Below are 11,405 nucleotides of genomic sequence, written 5' to 3'. Positions count from 1 at the left end.
GATTGCATGCAGAGCGTATACATTACATTTGCAATGTAAAAGCATTTTGTAGATCATTAAACAAAAATCAGTTATTATTAACTAAGACCCCAAAGGGAAGGAGAGTTTATCTCTCACATCATCTTTCTATTCTCCTCAACCTCTAACTTTTGCCTAGTTGGTTCTGAAAACTATTAAAGATAAGATCGTGAAATGCTGTCCCCACACTGACCCTGAGAAAAGTCCAGTTCTGTCTCTCCTACCCCCATCCTTTCCTCCTCTTCTGGCCTGTCTCCTCCCCTCTTTCACATGCTCCCACACTGCTATTTCTTCCTACTGCCCCTTCCAGAGAATTTGGGTAAGAAGAGGACGCTTAAAGGTGCTGTGTAATGTATATGAATGAACTACTCTCATAATTTCAGGCATCAGCAGGGCAAGTTTTATGGCAATGCCATTTTTGTGGGAAAACAAACTGGTGTCACTCTGGAGACTTTCTCCCAGGAATAAAAATGCCCAAACAGAATTCTGGAAAAAAAATTTTTTTAATAGAGAAATCAACAACCCAATCTAAATATATCCCTGTAATAATGAAGAATCATATTTTCATTTAACTCTGCTGCAGTCAGACAACTTCCTCCCACTTCTGGCTTTGGGGTGTAGGCCAGCCTGCTTCACAGTTGACATCCCTGAGGGAAACACTAGGAAAGGGTGATGGGGAGGAAGGGGCAAGTTTAGTATGTATTGATTTGAGATACTCTCTGGCTAAACAGTAAATTTGCTAGGCCATTCCCCTCCTATCTGCCTGGGCCTCAGAGTGAAGTGGATTTTCTTAAGCAGAAATGTTCTTGGATCTCTTCATAATTTTCCCCTTCAAAATATAGGAGTTGTGCAAGAAAGATCCACATTCCACACTGACAAGGCAAGGGTTATAATGAGAACTTGGTTTCTTACAGGCAATACCTTCATCTTTTATTTATTTATTTTTAAAGTAAGCTTTTGTGGTAAGAAATCAAGTCAAAGTAATAAAGAAGGATGGGAGAATGTGGAACGGAAACTTCCTTTTCATTTTTTCCCCCAAAGTGCAGGGATTGGAGAGGAGGGGTCACTCCAGGTCCTCACATCACTCCAGGGGCAACAGAGCTGACTAGGAACCAAGAAAGGCTGGTGACCTGGGGCCTGGAGCGGTGGGATCAGCCCCCAAGCCACAGATGAGCCCGAGACCAGGAATTCAGTGGGAGGAGCCTACACTGCCTCCCAGTCCCCGCGCCTGCTCCGACAAGCACCTGGCACGGTTTCTCAGCTTCCACACCTGGAGAATGGGAGAAGGGCCCACCTCTCACAATGGGCCCAGGATGTGCTAAGGAAACAACCCGCCTGAGTTCTCAAGTTTTATGAACAGGCTGAAGAGAAACAAAACATAGTGCTTCTTCCCTTCCTAAGTAGTTTCAGGTGATCTTTTTCGTGGGGGGCGGGAGATGTCAGGCAGGGAAGGGACCCAGGGACCAGTTAACCAAAGGCCTGTGGAGGCTTCGAGCCCTCGAGGACCGAGGCACTAGCCGGCCGCTTCCACCAGAGAAGGTGGCGGCGGCCGGCACGTGCCCCTCCCCGTTGCCCCGGAGACGGGCGGCGGTTTACGTTCAAATCCCGGACTCTCCCACCATGGCGCGGCGGCGGGGGTGCGCGCGGGTCGGCCCTGCACGGCCGTCGCCCCTCGCTGCCCAGCCGCGGTGGTACGGCCCCAGTCTAGAGGTGCGCAGGAGCCCGCCCGACTCCGCAGTGGCGGCTGGTCGCCGTGGAGGAGGTGAGGGGCTTGGGATTTGAGCGCCGTGGGCTCCCCCTGCTGCTGGAGCCCGGGTGGGCCTGGGGCGGGCGTTTCGGGCGAGCAGGCCGCCCCTCTGGCCTCAGTTTCCTGGTTGCGGAGCCAGCATTCACTTCTCTGTGATTCCACAGACCCGTTCCTCCAGTCTCCTCTGCCCCTGTCGGTCCCCGAGAGACGCTGAAGCTGTCCACCCTCCTCTTAGTTTGTCCAGGTCGGGCGCGATAGGCCGGGCCCCAGACCCCTTCGGTAGTTGGAGAGCCCCCTTCCTCGCCGCCCACAGCGCCCCATTTCTCCCCCACCCAGATTCCATCAGCAAAATGACGGACGTGGAGGAAAACGTGCCCCTGAAGGACCCTGGCGATGCAGAGAGCGGGCCCTGTAAGCCCGAAACCTCAGGACCGACCCGGGAAGACATGAGCAGCCCCAAGGACCACCCTTTCCGTAGGTCCAGCCCCGCCGGCCCCGGCCCTCGGGGTGCTTAGTGTGGGTCAGGTGGGAAGGAGCCCGCGGCGCCGCACTTCTCTATCCCCCTTTTTCCTCATCCCCCCCCCCCCCGGCCCCAATCTCTACTTTCAGGCCCCAGGCCCTCTGTTGACCAGAAGATCTTCAGAGATTTTAGTCCTGAAGAAAGGTGTGACCCAAGAGCGATTTCTTGAATCTGACAAGATGTGAGGTTGAGTCAGTTCAGAGCCAACTTTGTATTCTTTTATTTTGAATTTGTAGGTGGAAAATGGCAGACACCTGGGGTAGATCTTAAAGAACGGAAATGGTCCCAGATGGGCATTGTGTTCTCTCGGCGCTTCGTTGACTGCATTAGTAATGCTGCTCTGGCCTCATACTCTTTAGCTCATACTATAAGAGATGTTCTTTTATAGTTCCAATTGGGGCACAAAGTATCTTCCACACTTTACGTCTGATCTCACTGGGACTCATACAGCATTTCCCTTGTAATAATCACCAGGCAATTTCAGCAGTCATCAATCTGAAGTCCTGTCCACGTGCAACAAACTGCGTTAAATTCTTTAAATTCAATCGCATTTCTTTCTCTTGTAGCCACACGGGGTCGCTGCTGGTTAAGGAAAAGCAGCAAATGGGTTGCTTTGGAATCCTGATTTAGGCAATACAACTCTCTAACCTGAATAACCAAACTCCTCTTTTTTTAAATAATTTCGAAATTTTATATATCAGGTTGACTTGGTTAAGTTACCAAATTATCTTGAAAATGTCTTTGTCCTTGGGATCTGGGTTTTAAAAATCTATTTTAGTTTTTACCTCTAATTTCTCTTTGAACCCTCCCTGTTCCTGAATTTTACAGCTGTAGGAGTTGCATAGTGCTATGGTACTTTTGAGCGACAACAATCTTGTCAAAGCAGGCTATGAGCTTTGGTTTGTTGTAGTTGGGAAGTGTTTCTGTGTATTTTCCTCAGTCCTTCAATAAGCTGCTACAAGCAGCTCAATCTCCCTTTGAAGATTTTCTCTTTGTTCTGATTTTGCATTACTGAATTAGCAGTACGTCTGTTTGCATATTTGACTGTGTTTTGCCATTTTGGCCAAAACTGAAGACTTCAGAGAGACTGTAAAAATAAAGGGAACTTCCCGTCCACCTAAGGTTCAGTTCACCTTTACATTTACCTAAACGGAAACTCTGCTGGTGGCTTTTTGGTAAATTTTACAATCACCTTTTACCCTTAACTTTTTATTTCGATATATTTCAAATCTGTTGAAAAGTAAAAAAAAAAAAAAAACGAATGCCCACATTAACATTTGCCACACTGTTTTTTTCTCTTATTGTATTTTACGTATGTATTTTTTCTTTCTTGAAGTTATAGTCATGACTTTACCTCTAAATATTTCATGTCTCTTCTAAGAACAAAGGCATTCTCTTATGAAACCTCTTTTCTGCAATTTTTCCTTTTTACATTTTTAAACCTTTTTGCTTATGGAAAACTTAAACATATACAAAAGTAGAGAGATTGGAATAATGAACCCCCATTTACTCATCACCCAACTTCAACAATTATCAACTCATGGCCAATCTTAGTTCATTTATATCCCCTCCACATCTTGGAGCCAAATACTTTTTTGTGAACAAATTTTGAAGCTTCATTGAAAGAGAGTGAGAAAATATGATTTATTGTGTGCAACACTTTTATACCAAGTAATAATAACTACCATGTACGCCAATTATGTAAGAATGCTATCAGGTAGGTCTGTACTAAGAACTTAGAATAGTGGTTGCCAAATGCCAGAGCTGGTTTGTGACAAAATTCTTAGCATACTGTGTGAAATGAAATAAAGATATTGTAATGAGTTTTTCCTAAAGCTAAATTGATTCAATTTTCAGGACTAGTCTTTTTTCTGACTGTATTCCCTTTCCACTTTTTGGGAGTTTATCCTTTTTCTTTTGTGAAATGGTTTTGGTGGTGGTAGAGTGGAATTTTTTTTTCTTGGTTGCACCAGGTCTTAGTTGCGGCTTGCGGGCTCCTTAGTTGCAGCTCACCAGCTCCTCAGTTGTGGCATGCACACTTTTAGTTGTGACATACATGTGGGATCTAGTTCCCTGACGAGGGATTGAACCAGGGCCCCCTGCATTGGGAGCACAGAGTCTTAACCACTGCTCCACCAGGGAAGTACCTACAGTGGATTTTTTTATTTGCTTATTTCATACTATCCATACCTGACAGAACAAAAAGTTTGCAAGCTGTCGTCAGTTGCTCAAAATCTTTTTGGATATTTACTAGTCTGTGAAATCCTGAATTCTGGAAACTACTTTAAAAGACCAAGTGAGATTGATGCCATTCAGTACCCTCTGTGTGGAGAATTTGACTTCCATCAGAGGCAGGAAGAGGAGAGTGGAATCGTAATATCCTTAGATAAACGTTATTTTTGCAAATCACAAATTATTTCTGTGCCACTTCATTATTTTATTTCTTAAGAGAAAAGTTTTTAATCAGTTTCACTTTGTTTTTTTATAAGATAGCTTCTTTGTCCTCCCTTACCCCCATGCTGGGCTACTGAGAGGCTCTGTCATGGGGCCTAGAGTTCAGAAAACATAACTGACTGGAATGGTCGAATGAGTGTGTATAAACTCACTGTGATGAATCTCAATTTGGAGCCTACTCAGTGGAGTGAATCTCTGAATAAAATAGAAATTCAGACTTCTTTGAATTCACTGGTGTCCCCCATAAGTTCTTTTTTTTCAGTTGAGGTATAAGTGACATGGAACATTAGTTTCAGGTGTACCTCATTATGTTCTTTCTGTCACAGGTCTGATAGATACAGTTAATGATGTTTCCAAGCTGAGCAAGGAGAGTGGGATGAATCATGATTTCCACATGGAAGAGAAGGTTTTGCCTCCAAGCAGGTACAGGCTCTTCTAATTTTCCCATTTTATTCATCCTGGTATAGGCATTTAGCACTAATGGATTCTGACCAGACTCAAAGCATTTTTATTTAATAACACAATCAGTGCTTGAATCTAAGCCGTTAGAGGTCTCAGCAACTGAAACAGAAGAGTAATAAATTGTAATTATTAGTATCAGAGGGTCAAGAAGCAAATGTTATTTAACCAGTGAATAAACCCAAGCAATTTTTGGGATGTTCACTTTGGGACCCCCACTTAATAATAAAATAGTTAGGGTGGATTTCAGATCTTCTCTGACAGATGGGGAGGAATTAACCTGTAGTAGCTATCTATTGCTGCATGACAAATTACCCCAAAACTCATCAGCTAAAACAGTGTTCATTATCTCACAGTTTCTGTGGGTCAGGGATTACGGACGTGGCTTCACTGTGTGCTCTACCAGTCTGTTGATGTTGGCCTGAGCTGCCCTCAGTTCCTTGCCACCTGGGCCTCTCCATAGGGCGGTTCACAAAACAGCAGCTGCCTTCCCTCAACCAGGGTGAGAAAGCGAGAGAGTAAGTGGGTGAGAGATGGTGCCCAAGACAGAAGCCACGGTCTTTTTGTTACGTAACCTCAGGGGTGACGTCCGTGGCCTCTGCTACATTCTGTTTGCTAGAAAGGAACCCATAAATCCAGACCACACTCCAGGGTACAGGATTACACCAGGGTGTGAATACCAGGGATCTAGATCTTTGGGGTCATTTTATTGGTATTGGTTGCCTACCACATGGCTCCTGTCTTATCAGTTACTCTCTATGTGATCACAGATTTAAACAGGCACAGATAAAAAGATCAACTTTCTCATTGTGGTGTTTTCAACTGCCCCCTCAACTCCTCACCCGCACCCCCATTCCCCACTTCATAAATCAGCTTAATTTGTGAATCAAGATCAGAACCCTGTTGATGAGGAATGCTCCCCCACCCCCATCAAGCCTTATTTTTCATTCTTCTTAGTTATATTGACATTGCAATAAATAAGAACCATTCCGTAAGTATGACTTGCTGCTTTATTGGCAGTTAAGTGGGTAAATTCATTGTCAGATTTTACATTTTAAAACAGTTCTGATTTCCCACCAATAGACAGATATGTGATGGCAGCTTGTGATAAGTCAATTTCTTTAAATGTTTTTGTCATTTGTCAGCTTCAGGGACTCTTACTAAAGTGCTGTTCTCTGCCACAAGTTGCTGCCCTGGTCTTCCTGGTCTGATCTGCTCTTGCCAGCAAATGTCCATGTCAAGCACAGCTTCTCTGGGAACAGGTTTTCACCAAAACCCAGATCCTCTAGCATCTCTCTCACTGCTCAGATGTTTCTGTTGCTGGCAGGAGAGGAGGAAAAAAGAGTAGAGGAAATGAGAGAGGGAGAAATGAAGCAGGGGAAATAGTACTATTCAGAGCTGGGTTTTCAAGTAAGGTAATACAAAATTTATATCAGGAAAAAGGTTGAAATCGAGTTTGAGGTCACTCCTTATTGGCAGTTGGCTTTACTTTGGGCTCATAGGATGAAGGTAATTACAATTGTAGGTTCCTAAGGGAAATCCCATGTTTGGGCATTCATTCATCAGGCATTTGTTGAGTCCTTATTATGTGGCAGGAAAAATGTTGAGTTCTGGGGATAGAGGTAGCTACAGCTATAAATAAATAAGACACTGTCTTTGCTGTCAAGAAGCTTTTGTAAGAGAGGCAGATGAATAACAGAAAGTGACTGATAAGTTCTCTCAGAGCTGTGTGAATAGAGTGCTATGAAAGTTCTCAGCTGCCTAAAGATCAGAGGAGATTTGCCCATGGAGGAAGATTTAGCCTATGATGACTTGAGTCTTAGAGGTGGTCTGGGTGGGAAGGAATGCTCCTGGCAGAGGAATCATGTTGGAGGCACAATGGTGTGAACTGAACAAGTATCTTGATGTGATTGAGCACAGGGTATTGTGAGGTAGGAGGAGGTAAATTTGAAAGGGAGGTAGAGCAATATCAGGAAGGGTCATATGAGCTGTGTATACTGCTGGTGATGGGAAGCCCCAAAGGACTTTGAGCATGACCTCATGATCGGAGTTGCATCTTAGAAAAATCATTGATTTTAGGATGAATTGGTGGGGAACAGATTAAAAAGGGACAAGACTGAAGACAGAGGGACCAGTTAATGGCCTAATGTAGTAGTCCAGGTAAGTAGTCCAGGTAAGATGATGGTAGGAGGGGATGGATTCCAGAGACATTTAAAAAGCAAAATTTATGGAACTTGGAAGATGGGTTGGACAAATAGGGTGAGGGGAAAAGCTTTAAGAACAATTACAGTACACAACAGACTATTAGATTATAGTTGGTTACCTCTGCTGATTGCGATTGGTGTGTTGGGAGAGGAATCCTGATTTTTGTTTTATTCATCTTTGTATTGCTTTTGTTTGTTTTACAAGGAGCATGCGTTACTAAGGGGGGATGTTTAATGCCAGAAAACCAATCACTATTTGGCAATGACTAGGTACAGACTCAGAATTTTCAAATGATTCTTTTTCTTCTTATTAGTCTAACTGTATAGGTCAGAGAAATCATTTAAATAAAGGTCAGAGGAAAATTAATTCCTTTTAAAATATTAATAGACGATTTTTTAGCATAGTTTAGTTTTACAGAAAAGTGATGGAAAATAGAGTTCTCACGTTCCCCCTTTTCTCCTGCACACAGTTTCCTCTATTATTTATATTTTATATCAATGTAGTATATTTGTTACAATTGATGATCCAGTATTAATACATTATTATTAACTCAAGTTTACACTGGTGTTCACTTTTCGTGTTGTATATTCTGTGGGTTTTGAAAAATGTATAACGACATGTGTTCACCATTTCTGTATCACACAGAGTAATTTCACTGCCCTAAAAATCCCCTGTGTTCGACCTATTCGTCCTTCCCTCCCTCACTCTGAAACCCTTGGCAACCACTGATCTTTTTACAGTCTCCATAGGTTTTTCTGAATTTCTTATAGTTGGAATCATATAGTATGTAGCCTTTTCAGATTGGATTCTTTCAATTAGCAATATGCATTTAAGGTTCCTCCATGTCTTTTGGGGGCTGAATAGTGCATTTCTTTTTAGTGTTGACCTCTTGGTTGCTTCCAAGTTTTGGCATTTATCAATAAAGCTGCTATAAATGTCCATGTGCAGGTTTTTGTGTGGACATAAGCTTTTAACTCATTTGAGTAAATACCAGGGAGCACTATTGTTGGATTGTATGGAAAGAGTATGTTTAATTTTGTTAGAAACTGTGGAACCATCTTCCAGAGTGACGGTCTTAACACTTTGCATTCCTACCAGCAATGAATGAGAGTTCCTGTTGCTCCCCGTCCTTGTCAGCATTTGGTATTGTCAGTGTTTTGGATTTTGGCTATTCTAATAGGTGTGTAGTGGTATCTCATTGTTACTTTAATTTACAATTCCCTAATGAGATGTGAGGTTGAGCATCTTTTCATATGCTTATATGCCATTTGTATATATATCAATACTTTGGTGAGGTGTCAGTTCAGACCTTTCCCTGTTTTAAAATTGGGTTGTTTTATTGTTGAATTTTAAGAGTTCTTTGTATATTTTGGATACTAGTTCTTTATCAGATATGTGCTTTGTGAAGATTGGAGCTTGCCTTGTCATTCTCTTGTCTCTCACAGAGCAGTTCTTAATTTTAATGAAGCCCAACTTACCAATTTTTTCTTTCATGGATCTTTCTTTTGGTGTTGTATCTAAAAGGTCGTTGCCAAACCCAAGATCACCTAGATTTCTCCTGTTATCTTCTAGAAGTTTTAGAGTTTTATGTTTTACATTTAGGTCTGTGATCTATTTGTGGAAGGTGTAAGATCTGTATCTAGATTCATTTTTTTGCATGTGGATGTCCAGTTGTTCCAGCACCATTTGTTGAAAAGACTATCCTTTCTAATTGAATTACCTTTGCTTCTGGTTTTTGTTTGTTTTTAACGTTTTTAAAAATAATTTATTTATTTATTTTTGGCTGCATTGGGTCTTCGTTGCTGTGCGTTGGCTTTCTCTAGTTGGCGAGTGGGGGCTACTCTTTGTTGCGGTGCGTGGGCTTCTCAGTGCGGTGGCTTCTCTTCTTGTGGAGCATGGGCTCTAGGCGCGTGGGCTTCAGTAGTTGCAGTACGCGGGCTCAGTAGTTGTAGCTCACAGGCTTTAGAGCACAGGCTCAGTAGTTGTGACGCATGGGCTTAGTTGCTCTGCGGCATGTGGGATCTTCCTGGACTAGGGATCGAACCTATGTCCGCTGCATTGGCAGATTCTTACCTATTGTGCCACCAGGGAAGTCCCTTTTTTTTTTTTTTTTTTTTTTGAGTGGGGGGAAAAAGACGGATATTTCTGGCTTCCATGACTGGCTACATGGTAGTGCCATTGAAATTGGGAATACAGGAGGAACAGGTTTGGAAGGGGAAGATAGTGAATTCAATTTTCGACCTGCTGATTTGGAAGTATCTATAGATATTCAGGTGTTATCAAAGAAGGAAAATCCTTTCCTAGATTTTAGGTCTATAACAAAGTGAAAGATCATTTAGTTCATTGCTATATGTATACATAAAGGGAAACTAAGTCACATCTTTTCTAAGCTAAATGCAAAATCAGTGCTAAAGTTCAGCCCGATCTCTATTCAGGGTTCTTCCTACTACAGAGGGCGGGCTGTGCTGGAACCACAAGGAGCCCTTCTGAGAGGTTGTGCTGGTGCCCTGACATCCAAGTTTAACCCCAGCTTATTCAGCTCTGCTACTGTCCAAACATAGTTCCTGGCCTTTCCCTGTCTGTATAATGGTCTTTGATCATATCAAACACTGTTTGGGGCTTAGGAGATAATGACCTTTTGGCAATTTTTGAGTAGAGAAAGTAATTTGTTCATTTAACCTTCTTACAGTCTGGAAGGCAGGGTCAAGGAGACAACGCACAATGCCTTTTGGGATCATCTGGAAAAGCAATTATTAGCTATTCCTCCAGACTTCAGCTGTGCTCTTGAGCTCCTAAGAGAAATTAAAGAGGTGAGTGACGAACCTTTTATTTGTAGATGTAAAGTTCCTAGACAGCCCCCACTCACTGGAATGTCAGTGGCTAGCAAATCCTAACTGAACATGGTCCATGAATCAGTCAGAGTCTAATCAATAGACAGAAATCACACAGTCATTTCAACAAAGAAGTTTTAATATAAAAATTATTATAACAGGGAATTGGAGAAATGAAGGCTTTGGGCTAGTAAGAAGCAAAGAAAACTCTACTGGAATATCATACATAAGGAGAATTCTTTCTCATCCCCAGGGGATGGGGAAAACCCAAGGACCCAGTTACTCATTTGAGGGCATGTCTGTGCCAGGGGAGGTTGCTGGCCTGTGTGTGCTGCTGACCGCCATGTACTGCAGGAGCTGGCCCTGGAGAAGCAGCCACTTTCTCTGCAGAGTCCAGCACTAGAGAAGCCTCTCAGCTCTAGGAGCCAGCTGCCTGCAGAGCCACATGTATGTACTATAGGAACCTGCCATGTGAGCATTCCAGAACCAGGAAGAAAAGCTCTTGCCTTTTGCAATGTCTTTCTAGTATGTGGTAGATACACCCTAAGGTGACCCCCAGTGATCCATGCCCTTGTATAATCCTCTCTCCTTGAGTGTGGATGAGATCTAAAACTTACTTTTAATCACTAGAATATGGCAAAGGTGATGGGATGTTACTCCCAGGATTACATTTCATTATGTAAGACTTTATCTTAGAAAGCTGGAGAGAGAGACTTTCCAGCTGGCCTTGAAAAAGCAAACAGGTAGGGACTTCCCTGGCGGCGCAGTGGTTAAGAATCTGCCTGCCGGGCTTCCCTGGTGGCGCAGTGGTTGAGAGTCTGCCTGCCGATGCAGGGGACACGGGTTCGTGCCCCGGTCCGGGAAGATTCCACATGCCGCGGAGCGGCTGGGCCCGTGAGCCATGGCCGCTGAGCCTGCACGTCTGGAGCCTGTGCTCCGCAACGGGAGAGGCCACAACAGTGAGAGGCCCGCGTACCGCAAAAAAAAAAAAAAAAAAAAGACATAGCTATATGTCTTACAAGTTCTTATCCTTTTCCCCAAATGAGGAAACTCACATTCCCAACAGTTATAACCGTTGCTGTCTATGATATACCTCATATTCAGTCATAGTCTCACTGAATATTACCTACAGGCTAAACTGTAAAATTTAACTTCCAACAACCTGTGTATA

At 43.1% G+C, this 11,405-nt stretch overlaps 1 protein-coding gene across 3 annotated transcripts in view; it reads left to right on the top strand.

The window, feature by feature from the left end:
* The first annotated feature begins 1,453 nt into the window (after positions 1-1,453).
* Positions 1,454-11,405, top strand: part of TCP11 (t-complex 11) — a 28,382-nt gene continuing 18,430 nt past the window's right edge. The window contains exons 1-4 of one of the 3 annotated variants that reach the window (XM_032647526.1): positions 1,454-1,780; positions 2,102-2,239; positions 5,066-5,162; positions 10,093-10,213. In XM_032647526.1, the coding sequence (XP_032503417.1) occupies positions 1,639-1,780; positions 2,102-2,239; positions 5,066-5,162; positions 10,093-10,213 (498 nt within the window). In that variant the 5' untranslated portion in view covers positions 1,454-1,638. Of the gene's footprint in view, positions 1,781-2,101; positions 2,240-5,065; positions 5,163-7,277; positions 7,359-10,092; positions 10,214-11,405 lie in introns of those variants that run through there. The other 2 variants (XM_032647527.1, XM_032647528.1) reach the window with 2 other exon arrangements.

This window comes from Phocoena sinus, chromosome 11, assembly GCF_008692025.1.
Source record: "Phocoena sinus isolate mPhoSin1 chromosome 11, mPhoSin1.pri, whole genome shotgun sequence".
Taxonomy (NCBI): domain Eukaryota; kingdom Metazoa; phylum Chordata; class Mammalia; order Artiodactyla; family Phocoenidae; genus Phocoena; species Phocoena sinus.
The sequence above is the reverse complement of the archived record's forward strand: the minus strand, read 5'-3'. Positions and strand labels throughout refer to the sequence as shown.